This window comes from Ochotona princeps, chromosome 18, assembly GCF_030435755.1.
Source record: "Ochotona princeps isolate mOchPri1 chromosome 18, mOchPri1.hap1, whole genome shotgun sequence".
Lineage (NCBI taxonomy): Eukaryota > Metazoa > Chordata > Mammalia > Lagomorpha > Ochotonidae > Ochotona > Ochotona princeps.
The window spans coordinates 22,085,187-22,111,648 of NC_080849.1; the positions used below are offsets into that span (position 1 = coordinate 22,085,187).

Consider the following 26,462-nt stretch of genomic DNA (forward strand, 5'->3'; position numbering starts at 1 on the left):
TTGATATTCATATTTTCTGAAATTAGTTACAGATTTTGAAGAATTGTTTTTTCCTGTTTGATTTGGTTTTATTTTGTAATATGTAAGATTTTTGTGTGTTCAAACATCAAAACTAATTTAACCTAGATAAGTTTTACTGTTGTTCAAAACAGGTTTAGATCATTTTATGGAAGATTAGTACAAAACGTTAGCTAATTTCCAAGAGAAGTATAAGATATTTGTAATGTTAGTTAAAAACTCCAATAGTGATGTGCTAGAAAATGACCATCACTTCTTGGGAAAGATATTTAGCTAGATACAACTGCTGTTACACATTTGACTTAGAACGGAACATATACAGCGCCATTCCATCTTGTTCTAAGATAAAGTCAGTTTTTTCCTAAGTGCACGCCTCAGAGAGGAAACAGTGGTAGGGTTTGAGAACTGGGACTATGCTTCCAAGGTGGATGTGAAAGACTGTTTTGGTGACTGGGAGTGAGTGGGAAGGCAGCTGTAATTACAAGCCAGACTGGGAACCGACTGCAGCTCCTAATTGCTGCATTTCAGCATAGTAGTCTGACCAACTGTAAAGTGGACCTGGGAGGCAAGGCCTATGCTTACCAAGCAGCTGTGAGCACAGATCCTTTCTAAAGTAACACAATGAACTTGCAATGCACACACACGTAACTGTGACTAAGAAGCATTCATAGCAAAAATCGACATGCAAATTTTAACAGTTTCAAAAAGCAAATCTGCCGAATATAACTAAAGAAAGTAAAGCTAAAGAAAGTAACAGTGAAGCAGAATGGTCCGGTATGATAATCTAGTGGCTAAATCCTTGCCTTACATGCCCAGGACCCCATATGGTGCTGGTTTGTCCCAGCTGCTCCACTTCCCATCCAGCTCCATGCTTTTGGCCTGGGAAAGCAGTAGAAGATGGCCCAACGTCTTGGGACCCTGTACCTCTGTGGGAGACCCAGAAGAAACTTTTGGTACCTGGCTTCAGATCTGCTCAGCTCTGGCCATTGCAATCACTTGGGGAATGTACCTGCAAACAGAAAATCTTCCTCTCTGTATCTCCTCTCTGTGTATCTGACTTTCCAATAAAAATAAATAAATCTTTATAAAAAAGTGAAACATGAACTTTTTCACTTTTGAAAGCATCCAGAGATGCTTTGAAGGATTTAAAGATTTATTTATTTACTTTAAAGGTAGAGTTACATAAAGAGAGGAGGAGACACAGAGAGATCTTCCATCCATTGGTTCATTCCCTAAAAGGCTGCAGTGGCCAGAGCTGGGCAGGAGTTTCTAGATCTGTCCTGTGGGTACACTGGCCGAAGCAGCTGGGTCATCCTCCACTGCTTTCCCAGGTGCATTAGCAGACAGCTGGATAGGAAGTGGAGTAGCCGGGACACAACCTGGTGCCCATATGTGAAACTGGTGCTGCAGGGAGCACTCTTTTCCACTATGCCACAGCAGTGGCACTGCCTATCTCATATTGCTATGGTTAATAAGTATGATTGAATGGATAGGAAAGAGGAAGTCAGGATCTAAGTTTTGAATCCTTCCTTTTTTGCATGGCACTCATCTGTCTAGTTGCTATACTTTAAAGGATTATTGATATCCTTATAGAAAAGTACCATAAATGCTAAGTGTTTTCACAATGGAAAAGGAAGCACAAAGCGTAGATAGTGAACAATTGCTTGTGTCTGAAGAAGTTTTAGTCTTTTTATGGTCTTAACAGTTTTATGACTTGTTATTTTTAAGATGAAAAAATCTTTTCATTTGATTATTATTTATAGTCCTTGTCCATTTTCCTGCTGTACTATGGTCTTTTAAATTTTTATTCGTTGAGTTCTCTATTTAGTATAACTGTAAAACCTTGTACTAAAATGTGGATTTAAGAATGCATCATCTCAAACATAATACATTATTAAGAGCAAAAGAAGTCTTAGTCTTTTACTGTCTTCTCAAGCTCATGGGCAAAGGCGACTCTATAGGCTGTAAATTAAGATGTGGACAGAGGAAAGCATGCAATGGCATTAGAGTAAATTAAAATGGGCAGTGAATTTCCAGAACTGAAATCAAATGTGCTTCTTTCTTTATTTATTTACTTATTTGTTTATTTATTTCTTAGTACCCTGAAGCGGGCCCTTGAAGTCTTCAAGCAGCGTAAGTGTTTTTTTTTTTTTTTAATTAATATTTGTTGCTCTTGGCAAACTTTGTGTGTGTCATTTAAGGTGAATTTTAATTTAACAACAACTTCAGATTAGGTTTAAAACGAAAGCTGGAGCAATTCCTAAGGTGAGGAAAGCTCTGCAGGGATGACACGAGCTGGAGCACCCTCTACACCTGTACGCTCACCGTGTGTGCGATGTCCTGGGGGCGTGGCTGAGATGTCCCATGCCTTGCAAGTTCCCAAGTGCTGCTGGGGCCATTGGTCCAGGGACCAAGGTCAGAATGACCGCCTTCAAGAATTGCTTGTACTGTTCATTTCTAACTCAGACTCAGCCATTCAAGTACTCCACCCCAGTCTTCCCCTCAGCCAGACTTGCTGCCAGCTTCACCCATTGCGTGTCTTGTGCTTGCTCTGGATTCCTCCTCCCTGGCCCTGGGATGTGGAGTGAGCACCTTGCTGTCTCTCCAAGATCACCGGGCAGTTTTGTCCAGGAGAAATCCTAATTAGAGCAAGAGTCGAAGGAAACATTCGCGGTTTTCTTACCTCCTGCTCTCACCTGACTTGTGGTCGCAGCACTCAGTTGTAACTGCTTTCTCCAAGGCTACCGCTGACTTGTGCCAGTAGGTCCCATGGACACTCCAGTTCTCTTCTAACTTGATGGTTCAGGGGTACTCAGCGCTGGTGAGCTTCCCTTCCATCCGTCTTGGATCCCTCATCCTTTCTGACTCCCGGGAGTCTTCCTGCTTCTCGGCTACTGTCGCTTTCTTTGTCCTTCTCTCTCAAGCTGCTCAGCGGCACAGACTCATAGGACATGATCCCAGCCCTTCCCTTCTCACTGTGCCTGGGTAAACATGGAGTCATCCCTGGCATCAGCCTTTACTCAAAGGCCATAGGCGTGTATCTTCAGAGTGCTCGGAGCACCTAGCTTGGTCCTGGGATCTGCTTGATGGCTCTTCTCAGATGTTCCTAAGGTATGTTAGGCTCAAGATATTTGCAGTGAACTCATAATCTTCAGGCTGATTGCCCAAGGAAATGTTAAATCTTTTATAATATTTATTTTATTTTTATTGGGAAGTCAGATTTTATATAGAGAAGGAAAGACAGAGAGAAAAATCTTCTGTCAATTGATTCACTCCCCAAGTGGCCACAATGGCCAGATCTGAGCCAATCTGAAGCCAGGAGCTAGGAACTTCTTCTGAGTCTCCCACGCGGGTGCAGGATTCCAGGGCATTGGGCTGTCCTTGACTGCCTTCCCAGGTCTCACGCAGGGAGCTGGAAGGGAAGTGGAGCAGCCAGGATACAAACCGGCACCCATATGGGATTCCTGGCGTGTGCAAGGCGAGGAGTTTAGCCGCTAGACCACGCCAGATCAGGAACTGTGAAATCTTTTTTTCTTTTTCTTACATCCGTATCCTGTTCTTTAATAATTCTTATTCACTTTTCTCTCTCTAAAATGCTGCACCCTACCCTCATCTTTCTTGTTCAGTTTTGTTGAGAAGAGACTCCAATGCAAGGTAGCTCTCTCAGGTTTAGACATGCTTTTTGAATGAGTGTTTTACTTCCATCACATTTTCTTGAAAGTGGTCAAGTTTGATCCAGAGAGGAAGTAGAGGGCATTTAGTGTCATGGTGAAGTTGCTGCTTGGCATGCCTACATCCTGTACTGGAGTGCCTTGGTTCCTGTCCTGGCACCACTTCTGCTTCCAGCTTCTTGCTGATGTATCTGCATGAAGGCGGCAGGCAGTGGCTCAAGCACTTGGTTTCTGGCTTCTCATGAGTTTTATGCTCTTGCTTTTGGTCTGGCCACATTCTGGCTGTTGCAGACATTTGGGGAGTGAGCCAGCTGATGAAAGATCTTTCTTTGTCTCTCTGACTTTCAAAAGTTAAAAAAAAAATAAAAAGTTTTAGAAGTTCAAGGGTTGAAAAAAAGAACCAGGAAATAGTATGTCTTTAGACATACCAAGGTCAAAATGTTCAGAGTTCGATTCTGCAGGATAAAGCTCTCCTTCCCAACACTATTATTTTCCTATTGTGGTCAACTTTGCTGTTCTTGGGTAACTGTTTATTTGATATTTTGTTTAGAGTTCAAGCAGAAGACACAAATTTGGGTGCTCTCAGCAGTCTATTCTCAGTTTTTATTTCTGAATTGTGGTCTCTGGTTGTAAATCCAGCTTGGAATTCAACCAGGAGAAGTTGTTTCATTTGATGACCCTATGATGATGCCAAATGAGGAGTTGAGAAATATGGGGTAGACCGTGTTGGCTCTTTTGGGGGGCCTCTCTGGTTCTGATGCCCCAAGGCTGTTATCAGAGACTACCTCTGCAGCTTTCTGCTCTTCAGTATGTTTCCATGTTAAGGAGTTTTAACGCAGCAGAGTGAGTGTGCTGTGTACTTGAAGTGTTCCTAAAGCTAGCTGAGTGACCCTAGACCTTTGTAAAAGTCTTAACCTTTGTAAGTCTTAGCTAAACAAATGTTCATCTTAGATTTTCCATAGAAGCTGTCTTCTTCCTCAATGAATACATTTCTCATAGGAGGGACAGTGTTATCTCAAGTTCCTTCTATACATGGGCAGGCCAAACACCGTGGCCCAGGGGAACTCCAGCCTAGAATGAGTTTCCTAAATATTTACATGTGCTGTTACTTTTGTTTTGTTTCATTATTATTAAATAGTACATATGTTTATCATAAAAATGAAAATGAAGGGGCCAGCACTGAGGCATGGTGAGGCAAGCTGGTACCTGCAACCCCAGCCTTTCACACAGGCACTGGTTCAAGTTCCAACTGCTCCACTTCCAACCTGGGTCCCCGCTAATGTGCCTGGGAAAAGCAGTGAAAGATGATCCAAGTCTTTGGACCCCTGTTGCCTAAGTGGGAGACCTAGGTGTAACTGACTCCTGGCTTCAGGCTGGCGCAGCTCTAGCTGTTGCAGCTCTCTGGGGTGAACCAGCAGGTAGAAAATCTCTCTCTCTCTCTCTGTGTCTCTTGCTCTCTCTTTGCAACTTTGCAACTTTGACTTGCAAATAAGTAAATCTTTTTTTTTAAAAGATTTATTCATTTTATTACAGCCAGATATACACAGAGGAGGAGAGACAGAGAGGAAGATCTTCCGTCCGATGATTCACTCCCCAAGTGAGCTGCAACAGGCCGATGCACGCCGATCCGATGCTGGGAACCTGGAACCTCTTCCGGGTCTCCCACGCGGGTGCAGTGTCCCAATGCATTGGGCCATCCTCAACTGCTTTCCCAGGCCACAAGCAGGGAGCTGGATGGGAAGTGGAGCTGCCAGGATTAGAACCAGCGCCCATATGGGATCCCGGGGCATTCAAGGTGAGGACTTTAGCCGCTTGGCCACGCCACCGGGCCCAAGTAAGTCTTTTTTAAAAAATTAAAATGAAATAATTAACCATAAAGAAGATAGTAAATATGAGAATTTTCTCAGTGTTATTGGTGACTATGCTGCCAGGTATTTTAGTACAGTTAATCATATACATATGCAATATATAGGTACTATACATATATATACACCTATGATACATATGTACATATATATGAGCTTATGGTGCAACACACACACACACACACATATATATATATATATACTTATTATTTGAACAAATCATATAGTACAGTGTGGTTCTGAATCTCTAGGGTAGGATCAAAGTATATGGATTTATTTTTAAAGATTTGTTTATTTTTTATTAGAAAGGCAGAATAGGTTTAAGGAGAGAAGGAGAGACAGAAAGAAAGATCTTCCACCTGCTGGTTCATTCCCCAAATGGCTGCAATGGCAAGAACTGAACTGATTCAAAGCCATGAGCCAGGAGCTTCTTCTGGATCTCCCATGTGGATGCAGGGTCCCAAGGTTTCAGGCCATCTTTTACTGCTTTCCCAGGCCTTAAGCAGGCAGTTGAAAGGTAGTGGAGCAGCTGGGACACAAAACAGTGTCCTTATTGGATCCTGGTGCTTGCAAGGTGAGAATTTAGCCACTGAGCCATCACACTGGTCCCCAAAGCATATGGATTTTTAGAATATTCATTTGTTTTTTTACTTGCTTGGTTATTTATTTATTTTATTTGAAAGTCAGGGAGAGAGTACTTACTTCCATTTGCTGGTCATTCATTAGTTGGCCGTAGCAAAGCAGGAGCCTAGGGTTGCATCTGGGCTCCTGTGTGGTGCATGGGCACAAGCACTTGGACTATTTTCCACTGCTTTGCCTAGACCATTGGGAGCTGGATTGGAGCTGGGAATCAAACCCGCACATGTGAATTGAACCAGCACCATATAGGATGCCAGTGTCACATGCAGAGACTTTATTGTGAAATGCTACAACTCTGTTCTCCAGTATATAGACTTTTATTTATTTATTTTAAAGATTTATTTATCTTTATTGGAAAGGCAGATGTACAGAGAGGAGGAGAGACAGAGAGGAAGATCTTCCATCTGATGGTTCACTTCCCAAGCGACTGCAATGGCTGGAGCTGAGCCAATCCGAATCCAGGAGCCAGGAGCTTCTTCTGGGTCTCCCACGTGGGTGCAGGGTCCCAAAGGTTAGGGCCATCCTCAACTGCTTTCCCAGGCCACAGGCAGGAAGCTGGATGGGAAACGGGGCCACCCGGGGTTAGAACTGGTGTCCATATGGGTTCCTGGCACGTTCAAGGCAAGGACTTTAACCATTACACTATCACACTGGGCCCATGTATAGACTTCTTGTCTTGAGTTTACTCCCTAAGCAATAAAATGTTAGCAACTATGTACATAGTACTTACCATATGTTTCATTTAAAAGTAATTGAGTGGCCCCGCGGCGTGGCCAACCAGCTAAAGTCCTCGCCTTGAAAGTCCCGGGATCCCATATGGACACCAGTTCTAACCCCGGGTGGCCCCGCTTCCCATCCAGCTCCCTGCTTGTGGCCTGGGAAAGCAGTTGAGGATGGCCCAATGCATTGGGACACTGCACCCGCGTGGGAGACCCGGAAGAGGTTCCAGGTTCCCAGCATCGGATCGGCGTGCATCGGCCTGTTGCAGCTCACTTGGGGAGTGAATCATCGGACGGAAGATCTTCCTCTCTGTCTCTCCCCCTCTGTGTATATCTGGCTGTAATAAAATGAATAAATCTTTAAAAAAAAAGTAATTGAGTAATTGAGAGATGATTTAAAGGTGAATCCAGACATAGGTAGAACCTGATCATTTTAAATTCTTTTTGCAGAAGTAGACAACGTGGCACAATGTCACATTCAGCTTGCGCAGACTCTGAGAGAAGAGGCCAGGAAGATGGAAGAATTTAGGGAAAAGCAAAAGCTACAACGAAAAAAGGTGGGGCCTGCCTGTGTGTGAAGATGTCACCTTTCCTGCTACAGAAAACCCCCAGCTTGTCTGCTGCTGAAGAATGAGGTGTAATTCCTCGTTCCTGCAGCCATGCCCTTGGAACGCTGAGTTTCCTTACGGGCACTCAATCTAGGTGGTTATGCTTCTGTGCTGTGTTCTGGGTTTCCTTTTAAATCTTTTGAAGATTCAGGAGTCCAGTTTGCATTTGTGTCTGGTTCGCATTCATCTTCTTTTCAGATCTGCACAGCACAGCTGGCAAGGGGCAGTGCTTGGACAGAGCCCAGCATGTTCCAGCAGGCTCCACCGCTCCTCCTGGACAGGGCCGTGAGGGCAGGTCAGACACCTAGATGAGACACAGTTTCCCTGAAGACCATCACGTAGTAAGACCACCCCATTTCTCACACGGTGGCACTAGCATCCTGGGAAACCATGGTCTTGTTTGTCTTCCCAGCCGCCATGTGTACGTAGGTTCCTTTTCACGGCTGGAATTTGCTCTGAGCAGCTTCATAGAAGGAGATGGGTGTGAGCATGCTCTCAAGTATTAACAGAACTGACAACCACTGGGGAAGATATAGGATTAAAACGAAGCAGCAGCAGCAGCAGCAGCTCTGGTTTCCATTAAAGGCTTAATCTAAACCTGCCATGATTCAGACTCTTCTGTCCCCTCCTCAAGACTTACTAGCTTAGGTTGCCCCTGTGGGTCGGTGGTGCCCTGACCAAATTTCCTTCTGTATTGGGTCTCCAAGACTGGAACTCCAGCCTCAAACATCCTGCCTGATGCCCAGAGTCTTGTACCCAGCCTCCTGGGACTCTTGTATGTTGAAGCTGCTTGCACCCTTTCTGGAAGTCCCTTGGGAAGCCCTTCCCTTTGTGTCCTGACCCTTCACTGCCCCCAAGGTCAGGGCCTTCAGTACACCCAGTGAATGACCACTTCAGGCTGATCTGTTGTTCCTTTAGTCTCAGCGACTTGGCCTGTGAGCTCAGGTGGATTCTAGGTCCAGCTTCCTTGGAGGCCGCCTGACATCGGCTGGCATTTCCTGCACTGCCCTCAGCTTACTACTCTCTCTTCCTGTGTCTCTGCCTCACACTGGGTTGCTTATTTGGAAGGAACTGTAGAAACAAGTACTCCAGAAGCCCTGTGTCTAGGGCTCTCACAGATTCTCACAAGTCTCCTGTGGTAGGTGTGAGGCTGCGGCCAGCCCAGATGGCCCTCCTCCCACTCACTGGATGCTCAGACACTTTGGTTTGACACTGCCGAGACTGCCCATCCCTTCTGGAGAATTATGATTCCTCAGAAGCAAAATGCATCAGGTAGCTGGAGTCTGTAACACATGAATTCTGGCACGAAGAGGGTTGTTTGTTCATGTTTTTGAGTGTCCTTGCTGTGTCTGCTTCTTTTGAGGAAGGGTATTGTCCATTTTGCAACACCTCTGAAACACCCCCAGGAATGAGTTACACAAGACCGTGTTCTTGTAGTTAGAAGAACACACCCTGAGTTATGTTCCATGGGTAGCATAACCTTGGTCCAGTCCACTGCCATCATCCTAGTTCCCTATATTCTGTGTGTCCTCTTTTGAGCATTCTTCGGGAAGTCCATAGTTTCTTAATAACTCTTGTCATTATTTGTGTCATAATGAACTTGGATTGCACCACTTCCGTATTTGCATGCTCAAGAAAAATCTCTCTTCTAAGGTAGAAAATGTGTCAATGCTAACTTCTTACTTTGCACTGCTCAAACCTGTCACATTCCAGCTTTTCTGTTCTTGCCATTTCTACTCATCAAGGAAAGCCATTGGTTGGTTTCTTTCAGTAAACCAGGGTGGGGGTGGAGGAAGTGTGGGTGGCAAGAGCCAATCAGAAATGTGTGGTGTGTTCACTCATAAAGCTAATGTTTCCTGAAGGTGTGATCAAGATGGACAGGTCATGCTTCCTCACTAAGCATAGAGAGTGGCCGGATGGAGTAATATGGTGATAAAACACGATGAGCCTCATTGGATAGGGAGAGTGGGATCTGGCCATCCAATGGCTGTAACATACACGCACTTTCTGCTTGGAAAGGACATTGACCATATGCATCCTTCAAAATGGATACAATGACCATGCAGTGGGGAACACGTACAACCTCCTTTGTGGAACTGGGCAAGGCCCCCCAGAGGAAGTAGACATTGAAGCTAAACTCAGTGGAGTGAAAGGCCCTGTAGTGAGCTCGACAGTGGTATGGCTGTCAGACCTGCAGGTGGGCAGGGTGCATAGGGCTCCCGGATATTATGACCTGCAAGGCTACTGAGGTTCCCTCCCCAGCCCAGAAATGTCTTCACATGACAAAGAGCTTCTTAGTCAGTTATCCTCTGCTGGCCATCTCAGCTAAGCCTGGAATGGCCACAGGAGAATTTTGCCCTGCCTGAATGCAAAGTCACTACAGAGAAAGATATCTCCTTAGCTGCAAAGGAAGATGCTTCTGTCAGAGTGTGCATAGACAGAAAGGAAAGTGGAAACCATTGCTGTAATTTACCTCCAGGTTATTTGGACCATTTGCAATTTTTAAAAGATTTATTTTATTTTTATTGGAAACTCAGATATACAGAGAAGAGGAGAGATAGAAAGATCTTCCGTCTGATGATTCACTCCCCAAGTAACTGCAATAGCTACAGCTGAGCCAATCTGAAGCCAGGAGCCAGGAGCTTCTTCTGGGTCTCCCACATGGGTGCAGGGTCCCAAGGTTTTTGGCTGTCCTCGACTGCTTTCCCAGGCCACAGGCAGGGAGCTGGATGGGAAGTGGAACAGCCAGGATATGAACTGGTGCCCATATGGGATCCCTGCATGTGCCAGGCGAGGACTTTAGCCACTAGGCTACTGCGCTGGGCCCTGCAATTTTTTCTCTCTTTCTCATATCTCTCCAGTCCACACAGAGACCACAGTGTTTCCATTTTCCCTTGTGTTCTCAACAGTACAATGCCCTCACACTTCCCCTGGATTTGGTCTGAGCAGGAAGTCTCACTGTCCTAAAGAATCAGTTCTCCAAGGATACCTGAGAGAGAAACTCTCATTCATCGATCTCAACATGAGCAGGTCACTGTAAGAAATTACATTGGTCCAAGGAGACTTCAATAAGGCATTGTAGCAGGCAGAGCTGGATCTGGCATCTGACGTCTGAGTGCCCTTGAGCTAAGCAGGCTATCTCTTGGGTCCCAGGAGTCCCACTTTTCAGTTTCAAAGTTTTGCTTTCTAGACTCCTGCCAAGTTCTTAATGCCAGGGGTTCCTGAAGGCAGAGGAAGGAATGACAGGAAGTGAAAAAGTCTTTAGGTAGGAGTGAGATTTGACTGTCATTTGATGGGTGCTTGTGGCAGGTGTTCTGTGGAGCTTAAGGAGACCTGGCTTAGATCCCAAAGCATAAAACCGTATCAGTTCCCAGCTGGGAGAGTGGCAGTGAGTCCATGAGGACTAGAAAGGACCATGGAATGGACCAACATTGCTAACTGCTCTGTTCTACTTTGTGTAGCCTGGGAAACTCAGGAATCATCATTAAAGAAATAAACCCAGCTCTTTCTCCTTTCCTCTGTGAGCTATAGCTTCTTGTCTGTGACCACAAGGTCTGACACATGTCTTTCTGCTTGGGGCTCATGTTGGAGTGTTTTCTGTTCTCACTGTTAGCAAGTAAATGCCCACCTCCTGGTGCCTCACTTTGCACCTGGACTGGATGATGACTGCTGGCTTCTCTGGGCACGCCTTTCTCATCCTGAAGTCAGACTATCCCAGTTACTCCATCAAAATATCTTGAGACTCTATCCAACCACACTTGGCAACAAAAACCCAATGTTTGTGTATCAAGAATGTCACTATCAGTGGTATTAGATTGCTGTGTCACAAAGCCAAGACAGAGCTATTGCAGAGCTGATGATAGTGTAGGCTTGTGGTTAGAAACAACTGTACAGCCTCCCGGGTTCAAATTTCAGCTCAGTTCCCTGCCATGTGTTACCTGGGTGAGTTCATTTCAGTACTGCCAGGAAAAGGAAACTGACATTACTTACAGTGGTTAGATGCCTGAGAACTGCATAGCCCACAAATGCTTGGTAAATGCAAGGTACTGTTATTATGTCAGAGAGGTACATCTTTGCTAGTAAAACCATTACTGTGACTCATAAAAATATTCACATCAAAATCACAGCAAAGGAGTTACTCCCAAGGGAACTCAACAGAGACATTTCCTTTGCCAGGATTAGACAGCCTAAGGGGATGGAGTGGTCTTTGTTAGCTGTTGTACAAATGTGTCTTCCCTTCATGCCACCCAGGCACCTGCCTGGTTGAAGTTGTGTCAACAATGGATTACCAGAGTGAATGTAAAAATCCTTAATTTAACTGTGTTGACATAAGCTTATAGGATAAAGATATCTTTGAACATATAAATGATATTTTAGCAAAAATGTTAATTTTTTTTAACCAAAGTACCTTTATTGCTGATTTACTGAAGTGATCAATGAGTTTCCACGGAGTCAGATCACACCGTCTGCTTAAGGTCAAAGATAGGCACCATCAGTAATTGGCCATCAAATTTTGGACAAACTGTTTAGCTTATTTGTTCTCCCATTTCCTTATTTGTGAAGTGGGAGTATAATAGCACATCTACTTTCTGAGTGGTGTGAGGGTGACAAAGGTAACCTGGGTTGGACTTTAGCCCTCTCAAGATAAGCTGGTATTAATAGTAATTTCTATTTTTGTATTTTCTTTTCAGACTGAAGTTATAATGGATGCTATCCATAAACAAAAGAGTCTACAATTCAAGAAAACCATGGATGTAAGTCACCCTTGATTGCTTTTCTTTTCCAGTGGTGACATTTTCCGGAACCATGTGCTGTGTACGAGCTTCTGCCTCAGATAACTTTTCAGCAATGTTATTAGTTATTACTATAGTGGTTTAGGAAACACAAGCCCCAGTCGTTTGGTGTTCTTTTTAAGGCCTTGGAAAGATTGGAGATGAAATTAAACTGTTGAAACACAAAGATTTTATCTTCCTGGTAACCTAGAAAAATACAGCTTGATAATTTAAATATTTTAGGACAAGACACAAAGGTGTATGTACAAGGGCACTTCAAAAGATTTATGGAAAGTGCAACTCAAAAATAGGCTTATTTTGCTGCAAAATTTTTAAAAAATATCTGAAATCATAATACTTATTTTTCATTATTTTTCTGATGACCCCGTATGTACATTTATTTACCACTTTTTTTTACTGTGTATCTTTTGATGTGTAATGGTCAGTGATATTAAATGCACTCATGTTCTTTGCTTATCATCACCATCCATCTCCAGAACTATTTTCTTTTTCTTTTAAAGATTTATTTATTTTAAGGCCCAGCGCAGTAGCCTAGCAGCTAAGTTCTTGCCTTGAAAGTGCCAGAATCCCATATGGGCACTGGTTCTAATCCCAGCTTCTCATCTAGCTGCCTGTTTGTGGCCTGGGAAAGCAGTCAAGGGAAGCCCAAAGCTTTGGGACCCTGCACCTACATGGGAGACCTGAAAGAAGCTCCCGGCTCCTGGCTTCGGATTGGCTCAGCTCTGGCTGTGGTGGTCACTTGGGGAGTGAATCATTGGATGGAAAATCTTCCTCTCTGTATATTTGACTTTGATTCTCTCTGTATATCTGACTTCGCAATAAACATAAATAAATACTCATTTATTTATTTAGCCATTGTAGCCACTTAGGAAGTGAACAGCAGATGTAAGACCCTCCCTGCCCCCACTTTTGTAATCTGCTTTTTGAATAAAATAAATAAATCTTTAAAAAAATACAATCATGAAGATTATGTTGTAGCAAAGAAAAATTATTTGCTGTGCCATACTAGAAAATGAAGAAAAGAGGAATAGACGAATTCTTTAAATCAAAAGGAAGATTACTATCTTTAAAGGGAAGAAATAAGACCATTGGCATCCTGTGTGGCAGGTGAACATTGATTCATAGTTAGAGTGAGTATTAGTAGGTACCAAAGACCAAGCAATTGCCCATAAATCCTGAGAATTATAAATGTTACACAAATGTTGGATTAAATGTTGAATTACACATTTTAAGGCACAAAAATAGAGTTTGCTTACTTCAAATTCTTTTATTGTGTCAGTTTAAAGGAATTATTTATTCATCTACAGCCCCCATCTGCTGGTTTACTTTCTAAAATCCTGCAACAATTGGGGTTAGGCCTGGGTAACGGCTGGGAGTCAGGAACTCAATCCAGGTGTGCTGAGTGAGTGGCAGGGAGCCAAATACCTGAGCCGGCACCTCCCATGGCGCACATCAGCAGGAAGCTGGCGTTTGGAGCAGAGCTGGGACTTGGACTCAGGCACTCTGATGTGAGATGCAGGTGCCCATAGGGGCATCTTCACCACTGGGTCCAGTGCCCACTGCTCAGTCTTCTTTTTTTAGAATTTATTTATTTTTATTGGAAAGGCAGATATACAAAGAGAAGGAGAGACAGAGAGAAAGATCTTCCATCTGCTGGTTCAATTCCCAAGTAGCCACAACAACCAAAGCTGAGCCAATCTGAAACCAAGAGCCAGGAGCCTCTTCTGGGTCTTCTCATGGGTGCAGTGTCCCAAGGCTTTGGGCCATCCTTCACTGCTTTCCCAAGCAGGAAGCTGGATGAGAAGTGGAGAAGCTGGGACATGAAACTGCACCCATATGGGATCCTGGCACATGCAAAACAAGGATTTAGCCACTAAGCAATACATCATACTGGACCCTGTCTCCTCAATCGTTTTTTAAAACTTATTTTATTTTATTTTATTTTATTTCATTTCATTTCATTTTATTTTATTTTATTTCATTTCATTTCATTTTATTTCATTTTATTTCATTTCATTTCATTTTATTTCATTTTATTTTATTTCATTTTATTTTATTTCATTTCATTTTATTTTATTTTATTTCATTTTATTTTATTTCATTTTATTTCATTTTATTTCATTTTATTTCATTTCATTTTATTTCATTTTATTTCATTTTATTTTATTTTATTTTATTTCATTTCATTTCATTTTATTTTATTTCATTTCATTTCATTTCATTTTATTTTATTTTATTTCATTTTATTTCATTTTATTTTATTTCATTTTATTTCATTTTATTTCATTTTATTTTATTTTATTTTATTTCATTTTAGTTCATTTTATTTTATTTTATTTTATTTCATTTTATTTCATTTTATTTTATTTCATTTTATTTCATTTTATTTTATTTTATTTCATTTTATTTTATTTCATTTTAGTTCATTTTATTTTATTTTATTTTATTTCATTTTAGTTCATTTTATTTTATTTCATTTTATTTCATTTTATTTCATTTTATTTTATTTCATTTTATTTCATTTTATTTTATTTTATTTCATTTCATTTCATTTTATTTCATTTTATTTTATTTTATTTCATTTTATTTCATTTTATTTCATTTTATTTCATTTCATTTCATTTCATCTCATTTCATTTCATTTTATTTTATTTTATGATATAGCTCCATAGGCTCTGGAGTTGCCTGTGTCCTTCCCCAGGGTCCCTCCCCCACCCTGCATTGATTTCCTCTCTAGTTTTACAATAGATGTCCTGCAAGAACAATGACAAGTTCATCATGCTGTTATTGAAGTGTTTCCCAACACTGTAGGCATGGACGTTGTCAAGAAGTCCATTATCTTACTCTTAGGATGCATTCAATTCTTCACTGGGAGTCCATCTTTGGTCTGTATGTATAGAGACTCCATATCTGAACACATCAATCTCTGTATCTGAACATATCTGAACATAGCTCCATATCTGAACATATAAGTCTCTGCTACACTTCCATTATATATTCCCTAAAATACAGAACCAGTGAGCACAGTCCATATCGGGGTGAACATAATAAATTTTCACCAACATGAGGTTAACAAACATGTTACAAAAATAAAAATGCGTCACAAGAGTGGTGAAAACAGAAATCAAAAACCTTCTTGTAAGAATAGATGCCAGTACATGACTCTTGTGGCGCTGAAGGAATTACAGTTAATAACTAGAACTTCATTCATGATATGCAGCAAAACAGTGTTGAAATAGACATTTACAATCTCAAGTGTTTACAAGCAATTCATCTCTTAAGGAATATCAATCACAAGAACTTATTGGGAGAGATACAAATAACTAGCAAGTGTGAAAAGATAAGAGTCACAGCAAAAATAATTAGATTTGACTCTACAAAACTGCACATCCAGTTTGTACTGTCAAACAGGAGTTATTCCTTCCCTGGTCAGGTGGCTGCTGCAGAGCTCATTTGAATAGGGCAACAGAGAGACTTTTGGTAAAGCTCTCCATGGTACCCCGGAGCCCATGGACTAGATGTGGTTACAGTGCTGATGAACATTTCCTGTTCTATGCCTTCTGGGGTTTGTCTGTGCTCACCTGTTTCCGTCCTCTCTCTCTCTCTTCATCACAACAAAGGCAAAGAGGAACTATGAGCAGAAATGCCGTGACAAAGACGAGGCGGAGCAGGCTGTTCACCGGAGTGCCAACCTGGTAAACCCAAAGCAACAAGAGAAGGTACTGAGGAGGGCTGGCAATCCAAGTGACAGGAGATTCTCAGGTCAGGTTAAAGTCATCAGAAGTCTTAATCGCACATGGACCTGCCCTCTAAGACCCTGGCCATATCTTCTCCCAGACTATGAGGGTCCTTTGAGATAGAAACACCTTTGACAGTTTTCAGAGAACTAGACAGGGTTCAGAGAACTAGAGAGGTACAGCCATGAGGAGGCCAGAGGAGTGATGGAATTGGGAGGGGGATCTCCTATTTTTCATCTTTCTTTATTTTTTAAAATTTTTATTGGAAAGTCAGATATATATAGAGAGGAGGAGAGACAGAGAGGGAGATCTTCTGTCCACTTGTTCACCCCCCAAGTGGCTGCAACAGCGAGAACTACACCGATCTGAAACCAGGAGCCTGGAGCCTCTTCCATGTCTCCCACATGGGTACAGGGCCCTAAGACTTTGGGTCGTTCTCAACTGTTTGCCCAGGCAACAAGCAGGAAGTTGGATGGGAAGTGGAGCCACCGGGATTAGAACCGGTGCCCATGTGGAATCCCGGCTGTGCAAGGCAAGGACTTTAACTGCTAGGCTACTATGCCAGGCCCTCATCTTTCTCTAAAGCTCTTTGTTGGCTTTTGCTTAGGTGGAGCACTCACTTCATTTTAAAATCTGGATATACCCCAGAGGACAATGGTATAGGAAAACCTAGGGAGAGAAGCTTTTATGTATATTTCCCAATGGTGAAGAGATTGGAGGTCAAATCGAATGAGTTTCCCTCAGGGAAAATGTAGGTGTGACTTGGAGCAGACCTTGTCTCCGCACAGTCATTGTATTTCTGTTGGTTTTGCTTATGAACACCTGGCTCAACATCCCTATTTTCTTTTGTTCGTGCTCATAGCTTTTTGTGAAACTGGCAACTTCAAAGACTGCAGTAGAGGACTCAGGTGAGGCGGCTGTTCTCCACTGATGGGGACAGGTTGGTGGTGGGAATTACATGACCCTAAGTGTGTCTGTGAGAAAGGCAGCTTGAAAAAAAAAAAAGGCAGTTCGATGTGCCTCACAGTAGCGAATGTAGAGGTATACAGTAGGGTTAACAAGATGTCAGAAGGCAGGAGGGGAGGATTGAAGGGAGAGTAGGTAGGAAGGAGGTGGAGGGAGGACAGCAGGATGTCTGTGTGTGGGTTGATGAGGAGAGGGTCGGGGGAAGCAATAGCAAAATCCTGGAAGTGGGAGGAAGCAATTAAGGGGGGACAGTTTCCAGCTGCTGCCTGTTCCTGTATTGCTGCCTTACATGTGAATGAATGATTGGTGGTGGAGTCAAATGGTGGGGGCTCTGGAGGCAGGTGCTCACTCTGACTTCCTGGGAAGTCTGGGTTGAAGCCCATTTGGACTCTGTTAGTCCCAACTGAAGGCAGTTGGGACTGAAGGCAGTCCCAACTGAAGGCAGCAGCCAGATGAATGGCCTTGTGGTCAGTGAAATCAAATACCCAAGCCATGTGTTTGCAAAGGCTACCAGTGTAAGACTAAGTTCCAGGAAGCAAGTTTCACCCAACCTTGCTCCTTTAGAAAGTCTCTCAATCCAAAACAAAAGGAATTTGGTGCCCCCTTTTGACCCCAAGGCAATTCTTTTTGCTACACCCCCAGTCTGATGTTTTTCCTGAAAATGTGGAGTGCTGGGAGCTACTGAGGTGAACTTTTTTGACCAAGAAAACAAAGGCTGAGATTCCTCCTCAGTTTGGTTGCTCCATCCTTGAGGTATTCCTGCTCAAGGATTGGGTCCATGTTTAAATGAGTGTTGGGCCAGAATTGCCATCTTCCAATAATTCACCGAGGTGACTAATGCAAAGGCAAACAGGAGGTGCACCCATGTTCTCCAGACCTTGCAGAGAACATGTTGTTCTTTTGGCCGCACACATACACGGTGACAAAAAAGGGAACCTTGTTGGCATCCAGGAAATGGGTACTGCTCAAAAAGGACCAAAGTGAAACTGGAAGAATGCCATGTTCCCCAGCATGCTGTTGGCGCTCCTGTAAACAAACAAGTTATGGGCAAGATTCTTGCCAAGGGAACAAATGTTGGTAGTGGGTATATTAAACACTCTAATTGCTGAGCTAGCTTTCTGAAATGTGTGAAAGAAAAATGATCAGGAAAAGAAGGGAGCCAAAGAGAAAATCCCTGGGTTTAGCTGAAGCACTAGTCAGCTCCACTCAGAGAAGCCCACTGTGTCAGAACACGTGGAAACCTGCCTGGACTGCTGGACTCATTCCCCATGAATTCATGGCATAAAAAGGGAGAAAAAAACCCCAAAGATCCTTTGACTTCTGAACAGGAGATATCATGAGGGAGAGATGTAGTTAGTTATGCCCTTCCTCCATGCAGCATCTTGGAGGCCTTGTGAGCTCACCACCACTCTAATGCATTTCACTGGAGATGAGCTGGGGGTGGGGGGTGGGTGTGAAAGGTCACCCTCCTGGCATGTTTCTGAACTCAGGCCCCTCTCTTCCACTGCAGACAAAGCATACATGTTGCACATCAACATGCTGGATAAGATCCGAGAAGAGTGGCAGAGTGAGCACATCAAAGCCTGTGAGGTATGGGAAAGCAGAAGCTCGTTGGGATGGGGCAGGTCTTCTGCCTGGAACCAGGAGAATGTGGTGTTGTAAAAATGCTCTCATCTGCTTTTATTTCACCTAGTTTGCATAGAATAAGGACAAGTTTGAAATCAAGAAGTTAAAAAATGGTTTCATTTGATTTATTGGAAAGGAAGATACACAGAGGAAGGAGAGACAGAGAGAAAAATCTGCTGTCTAATGATTCACTCCCCAAGCGGCTGCAACTGCTGGAGCTGAGCCAATCCGGAGCCAGAAGCCAGGAGCTTCTTCCAGATCTCCCATGTGGTTGCAGGGTCCCAAAGCTTTGGGCTGTCCTCGACTGCCTTCCCAGGCCACAAGCAGGAAGCTGGATGGGAAGTGGACTGCCGGGTGGGAAGTGGACTGCCAGGATTAGAACTGGCACCCATATGGGGTTGTGGCACATTCAAGGCAAGGACTTTAATCACTACACTATCATGCCAGGCCCTATTTCATTTGATTTAAAAGGCAAAGAAACAGATCTTCCATTCAGATTCACTGCCCAAGTGCCGATAACAATTAGAGCTGGGCCAGGGTGAAGCCAGGAGCCTGGAACTCAATCTGAGTCTGTCACGTGGGTGAAAGGAACCCAAGTAGTTGTGTTATCAGTTGATGTCTTCCAGGGTGTGCACTAGCACTTTGGTGAAAACAGAAGCAGATCTGGGACATGAACCCTGCCATACTTGTGGGTATCCCAAGTACTGTGCTATCCACTGTACCAAAAATCTGCTCCAGGAATCTAAGAGTGAAGAAACTGGATGAACTTACCTTCTGTCAACCTAAACAACAGGAAAAAAAAGCGGGGGGGAATTATCCCAAATTATTTATTTGGAAATAACAGATAAGTGCAGTGTGCATGGCCCATGAAACTGTGGGCATATTTAAAGAGGATGAGTAAAGTGGAGGCTTTTAGGGGTTAAAAATGGGGAGAATGGTGTCAGATATTTTGAAACAATAGTCTTTTGCTGCAGTGATTAATAACTCGGGGGTGAGTCCAAGAGAATTTCTGGGCAGATGTCCTTGGAGAAGTGCTTTTTGGTTGCAGTGGCCTCTGTGTGACGTAGCTAAGGCAGGATCTTTTGTCGTAGTCACTAACAGTCAATCATAAAAATCCTTTCTATATAGTCTACTGAATTTATTTATTTTTAAAATTTATTTTTCTTGTTTAATTTATTTGTAAGGCAGAGGGGGAGGTCTCCCATCCGCTGGTTCACTCCCCAAATGTGCGCAATGGCCAGGGCTGGACCAGGCCCAAGCTAGGAGTGGGAAATTCAGTTTGGGTCACTTATAAATGGCAGGAACTCAAGTGCTTAAACCATCATCTGCTCCTTCTCAGGGAGCACATTAGCAGGAAGTGGCAGTCAGACCAGTGCTGGGACTTGAACCCAGGCACTCTGAGGCAGGATGGGGGTGTCCCAAACGGCATCTTCACCACTGCAGCAAACTCCTGCCCCTGTGTTAGTGCTACCCAAAGTGACTCATCTTGATTCTGATAGTGTTCATGTCTTTCACATGCTTAAGCTCATCTTTGTGCTGCCTCTGCATCCTGACTGCCCAGGTCTTGCTTCCCATCTGTCCCCTGCCCTGTCTTCCCAACCATGTGATTTGTCTTTAGATTTTTTTTTTATTGGAAAGTCAGACATACAGAGAGGAGGAGAGACAGAGAGGAAGATCTTCCATCTGTTGATTCACTCCCCCAAGCTGCCACAACTGCCAGAGCTGAGCCGATCCGAAGCCAGGAGCCCGGAGCTTCTTCTGGGTCTCCCATGCAGGTGCAGGGTCCCAAGGCATTGGGCCGTCCTTGACTGCTTTCCGAGGTCACAAGCAGGGAGCTGGATGGGAAGCGGGGCTGCTGGGATTAGAACTGGGACCCATATGGGATCCTGGTGCATTCAAGGCAAGGACTTTAGCCGTTAGGCTGCTGTGCCAGGCCAAACCATGTGCTTTGAAGGAATTATCTCCATTCCTGGTCCCTGCCTGCCTTGACTGTTTCTTGGTGATTTGCATCCCAGTAACTAATCTCTAAGCCAGCGCAGGAGCTGTTGCAGTTCTATTCTAATTTGACTTGTCTGAAGCATCTTATTCCGTAGGTCACTATCCCTGTCTAAAATAGTCTTCTCTGCTTTGTTTTGTTAATGCGACACTCTTCTGAGAAAACCTGTGAGTTCAGCCATATCTATGGATGCCCACTCAGTGTTCTTTGACTTCTTTGCAATGGAAATTGACAAAAGGCTGATGTGCAATCTAGAGTGCCTGAGCACAGGGAGGCAGCCTGGTGGGAAGCGGTTCATCTGTGAAGGATTTTTCCTGGCTGTTCTCCCTCTGCACCTGGCCCAGAGTTCTGGCTTGTCCCTCTCAGCATGTGATACTTGAGTTTGCACCATTTTGGAGTTTTGCACACGTTTGGTTCCTTCTTTTGCACATGGTTTACCCACAGTGGTGATGTAGCTTGTTACTGCCTCCCACGTTGGGCATGCCCAGGGCTGGGGAAGTTCCTAACAGGATCTTATGTGGTGAAGATGGGGGCTGTAGCTTCTAATAAGTGTGGAGTGACCTGTGGTGGGAGACAGGTACATGCTGGGAGTGTCTTCATTTTGAGAGTCCTGTTTTAATTCTGTTGCAATATCATATGCATTTTATGGATACACTTTAGTATAAAAACTGTATGGGAATGACAATATTTAGGAGATGGCTATTCTGAAGGAGAAGGTAATCAAGATTGGGGAACTCACTGTGGGTCTTCACCAGAATGTGAACAAAGCAGGGTGGATGGTATATAGACATTGTATCTCCCTTTCTGATTTCATATGAACTTTCTATAATGAAGGTAATGTAACATTATGTAGATACTAAAATATTTAAAAATGAAAATGCATTTTCTCCAACATATCCCAAGGAGTAGGGCAATTGGTCATGAGCTGCTAAGTGGGTAAGCTGCTGATGGCTATAGGACATTCATTATGCTTTCTTCTCTTCCGTTGCACATGTTTGAAATTTTATATTATAAAAAGTTGTAAAATATAGTAGCTGTGGTAGTAAATCTTTAAGAAGATACGTTAACGTCCCCTGTGGACTAGGATATCGTGTACTTTGTAGATTGGCTCGATATTTTCAGACATTGCTTATCTCCAAAAATCAATTGTTCATGCACTGACTTCTAACTTTGTCTTTATTAAGGAAGATTTTAAACATATACCAAGATAAAAGCTAAGTCCCCATATCCTAATCCTAGTTAAGCAGCTTCAGTGATTATAACCGTCTTGCCAGATACATTAATTCATCACATCCTGGGAGGGCCTACTTGGGCTCTAGGACTCTGGCAGGCTGCCCAGGTGGTGATGATTATTGGGCGGTTGAAAATGTGAGCTGGAATTCAGGGTAGGGCCCTGATGTCTGGGATCATCATCCCATGTTGTCTTCAGACTCTCTCCAGTCCTGTTTGGGTTCATGCAGTATTAGAGTCCCTTGGCACTGTTTGTCCCTGGTCAGAGTTCCTGAGCTTCCTGAGCATGGTGTTAGGTGACACCCTATTGGACACAAAGCTTGCAGATACCTGGGGTGTTACATGGTTTAAGTCACAACCAGTGTAGAAGAATAGCCCCTTTCTCTGCATGCAAATGTACATGTAGTTGTTTTTCTGCAGGTGTTTGAAGCTCAAGAATGTGAACGAATAAACTTCTTCAGGAATGCCTTGTGGTTACATGTGAATCATCTGTCCAAACAGTGTGTCGTTAGCGATGATGTAAGTCAAAAGCCTTCACGTGGTGTTGTGGCTGTGCCTATTAGACTCATTAGAGGGAAAGCATAACATTGATGAGTTCCTCTTCCCCACTTCTCCTCCCCCATACACACCCCATTTGAGGTCCAGGGAAGTAAAATAGCTGGCCTGCAGCCACACCGTGAGTTGATGGAATACCCAGACAAATGTGTATCTTGCTCGAATCCTAGTCCATTTTACTAAGAAATGGAGAAGCAGAGAAGGAAACCCAAACACAGTGTATGGGAGACAGACATTTTACAGCAGAAATGTAAACTGCTGTGAGACTGCTGTGGTCTGGACTGGGGTCATTCCAGGAAGACATCAAGTACCAGCAGACTGGCCTATGGTCAGGTTCATAGTCATTCAGGCTCACTCCAAGACTCAGGATTTACTTCAGCCATTGTCCAGGCTGAACTTCAAATCAGGTTATCACACCCTTGCTAAGACACCCATGCTCAGATGGGACATTCCTGTTAGAAGAGCAATTCAACACCCACAAACCCATCGGACTCAATGGAAGAAACTTGTTTTTAGTTAGGTGATTGTCTTGACAATTGTGTGGGGCCTTAGTTTGTGTCACAGGCGTTGGTGTGTATGGGTGTTTTGGTTCCACTGGTATAATTGCTCAGATTTTTCAAGTTTGTGTCCTGCCACAGAGACACATTTCTCATCATCTTTTAAAAATTGTACTATCACAAACTCATAAGACAAAAGCTTTTGTATGATCTCGGGACTTGGGAATATCTTATTTTTCTTTCTTATCCAAAATGGCAAAACTTGGAAGAGTTGCCATTTATCAAATATTTTTTTAAATGGGCCTTGACACAGTTATCATTGACATTCCTCTGCTTGTCGATCTATCTTCCTTTTGCTAGATGTATGAGCAGGTCCGGAAGAGTTTGGAGATGTGCAGCATCGAGAAGGACATTGAATATTTTGTGAATCAGCGCAAAACTGGACAGACCCCACCAGGTGAATGAGGTGGTGGGAAGTGGGGAGGGTCATTTAAGCAATTCTGCTAGCCTTTCTTGTCCAAGGTCATGGACTCTGTAAGACACCTGCCTCTTAATGTTTTCCTTCTCAATGCTTCTCCCAGCACCCATCATGTATGAGAACTTCTACTGCCAGAAGAATGCAGCACCTCCAGGGAAAGCTACTGGGTCCAATGTCACAAGGTAGTATCAGCCGCCCTTTACCTAAGCATTTTTATTATTCATTTTGTAAGATATATGTAAAATTTGTAGTTGGCACAGAGAAATGTCAACACCATGGGGCAGACATGAGAATTGGAAGCTTTCTACCACTGCCTCTGCTGAGTGTGATTGCCAGTTTGTTGGAAATAGCACTTTTGGGACAAATAGAAGCTGGATTTTACTAGTCATGGTTCAAGGAGGATTGGATTGTGCTTGGGTGGGGTCATTACTGATTTATGATACCTTTCGTCAAGCCTGTGGAAAGCAGGGGCCACAAGTGCCCCTGGGGGTCCAATCTGGTTGGCCTTTCAGTTAGAAGTATTTTTTTAAGTGGTGGTGGTGTGTGGGGAACTCCAAACTATACTATTTTATGATATGTGAAAATTATATAAAATTCAGATTTTGGTGTTTGCAAGTAAAATTTTATTAGAACATAGCCACTCTTGGTGAACTGGGCTTGTGAGTGACTAACTTTCCTGCTGGAGCTGAGCGGTCCCAAGGGAGACAGTGTAGGTAGCAAAGCCTGAATCACTTACACTTTAGTGTACAGGAAAAGCTCAGTGTCCTCTATAAATGACCCCTAGGAGAGAGAACTCTTGGCTGTTGTCTTTTCAGTCCAGTTTCAGTAAAGATGGGCAGTTTTGGGAGGAATTGCATGATTACAATTGATACTTAAGAATGTCAGGTACTGTTCAAATAAGCTAATATGAATGGGTCAATTTAACTTTCAGTATGAAGTGGGGGAGCTGTTTATATGAGGTACTTCAAATCTTTCCAGAAAATGAAATTAAAAGCTAAATTTGATTGGGGGGCAGTCATTTGGGCAGTTAAGATGTCATCGGCCCAGACTGGAGATCCTGGGTTTGATTTCTGCCCAAGCTCCTGATGTGGCTTCCCATTAATGCATCCATGGGAGGCAGTGGTGATCGGGTTCCTGCTACTCTCATGAGAGACCTGGAATGTATTCTCACCTCCTGGCTCAGCCCTGGCTGTTGCAGACATTTGGAGAATAAATCAGTGAATACAGTTTCCTTTCCACTCCCTGTTTTTGTGTCTTTCTGCATCTCAAATAGACACATAAATAGACCTAAACAATAGTAACTTTTGATACAAGAATCTTAAAATCCATATACAGTTTTTCATAATATGTATTCTCCATGAATTTTTTTTTTTAGTTTTATATATGTATTTGAAAGTCCTAAAGAGAGAGAGAGAGAGAGATCTTCCATCTAGTGGTTCACTCTCCATATTGCCCAACAGCCAGGGCTGAGCCAGGTTGGAGTCAGAAGCCAATATCTACCACATGGATCCAGGGGCCGAAGCAGTTGGGCCACCTCCTGCTGCTTTCCCAGGCCATTAGCAGGGAGCTGGATCAAAAGTGGAATATAGAACTAGGAACAGAGAGGGGCTGTCCCTCTCTCCTTTCGAGACACACTCTAGCTTTCTCTGGGAAGGTGCTTTCCCCTTCCCTCTTCTTTCCCCACAAATAAACTTTCCTGTCTTAGAAAAGAAGAAGAAGAAGAACAGGTGACTATGTGGGCATGCTGGCATTGCAGGTGGTGGCTTTACTCATAAAACCACAAAGCCAGCCTTGAGCTTTAAGATTGATGTATTTATTTATTTGAAAAGCAGAGTTACTGAGACAAAGGGTGAGGCAGAGAGTGAGAGAGAGATTTCATCCAATGGCTCACTTCTGAAATGGCCACAAAGGCTGGGGCTGGGCCAAACTGATGCCAGGAGCCTGGAGCTCCATCCAGGTTTTCCATTTGGATGGCAAGGGCCCAAGCACGTGGGCCATCTTGTGAAACCTGTCAGAAGCTTTCCCATCTTTTGCAAGCTTTCCCAGGGAACTAGACTGAAAGTGGGACAGCCAGAGCTTGAACTGGGCTCATGTGAAATGCCTGCTGGTACCAGCCTAACATACTGTGCCATTCTTGAAGGTACCTTATTTTCCCATTTTACACTTGAAGATATTGGTGGTCAGAGCTCAGGAAATCTCACTGCTAGTCTGGGTGATGAGGATGGGGCTCTGTGCTCCTAACCACCACACACCTTGGCTGTTTTGTGCCAAGGAAGACCTGCAGTGTAGATTTCCACAGGCCAGCACTGTAGATCATTTGCTTTGGTTGGCCTGTTTTTGTCCCTCCGGCATAGAAACCAGATCCAGTTAGAGTGTGACCTGCTGGTAGCATGAACCAGAAAATGATAAAAACAACAAGACCACATGTGGTCACTTTTGGTTTTCTTTTCTTGCAGGAGAGGACCCCTGCCAGTTCCTCAGAATTTACCAGGTATGCCACCAAGGCAAACCTCTGGAGAGCCCCATGTCAGGTTGTTCTCCAAGGTTGAATTACTGGAAGTTTGAAGTAAGCGGAAAGAAAAGGATGCATAGAATAGAATTCTTCTAAAAGGAGCCTGTATTGGAATCTTATGGTCATACCATTTTTCATCAAGTAAATTTTGCTATTGGCTTATAGTTTATCAAAAACATTCAGTTACAGAAATGACAGAAGAAACTTCATTGAATGCTCAAGTGCCTACAAAAATGGTCTGAGTTGGATCATAAGAACAGCAGAGCTGAGGTGCTGTGTCATTTCCCTTAGATTACACGGAAATACAACTACGGAAGTCATAGCTGTGTAGAAACATATACCTTACTGTGTTGTGTACATGTTACACTCTCTACTATGCGATTATTCAGCAACCTCACCAGTCCTTCTTTCCTCTTAACGCCTATGGGACCTTTGGTGAACCACACATCTGCATATGTTTTGTTAGTTGCATTGCTTGGAGAGTCATAACATCCTTGAGGGCCCTTTATCTTTTCCTGCATCCCATTGCAAACCTGACACAGTACTGGACAC

The 26,462-nt window shown here is 43.4% G+C and overlaps 1 protein-coding gene across 2 annotated transcripts in view; it reads left to right on the forward strand.

The window, feature by feature from the left end:
• Positions 1 to 26,462, forward strand: part of PSTPIP2 (proline-serine-threonine phosphatase interacting protein 2) — a 54,748-nt gene that overhangs the window by 24,263 nt on the left and 4,023 nt on the right. For both annotated transcript variants that reach the window (XM_058676854.1, XM_058676853.1), the window contains exons 4-13: positions 2,117 to 2,151; positions 7,363 to 7,469; positions 12,212 to 12,274; positions 15,934 to 16,032; positions 16,913 to 16,958; positions 18,527 to 18,606; positions 22,289 to 22,387; positions 23,281 to 23,377; positions 23,502 to 23,580; positions 25,855 to 25,889. In XM_058676854.1, coding sequence (XP_058532837.1) covers positions 2,117 to 2,151; positions 7,363 to 7,469; positions 12,212 to 12,274; positions 15,934 to 16,032; positions 16,913 to 16,958; positions 18,527 to 18,606; positions 22,289 to 22,387; positions 23,281 to 23,377; positions 23,502 to 23,580; positions 25,855 to 25,889 — 740 coding nt within the window. The remainder of the gene's footprint in view (positions 1 to 2,116; positions 2,152 to 7,362; positions 7,470 to 12,211; positions 12,275 to 15,933; positions 16,033 to 16,912; positions 16,959 to 18,526; positions 18,607 to 22,288; positions 22,388 to 23,280; positions 23,378 to 23,501; positions 23,581 to 25,854; positions 25,890 to 26,462) is intronic.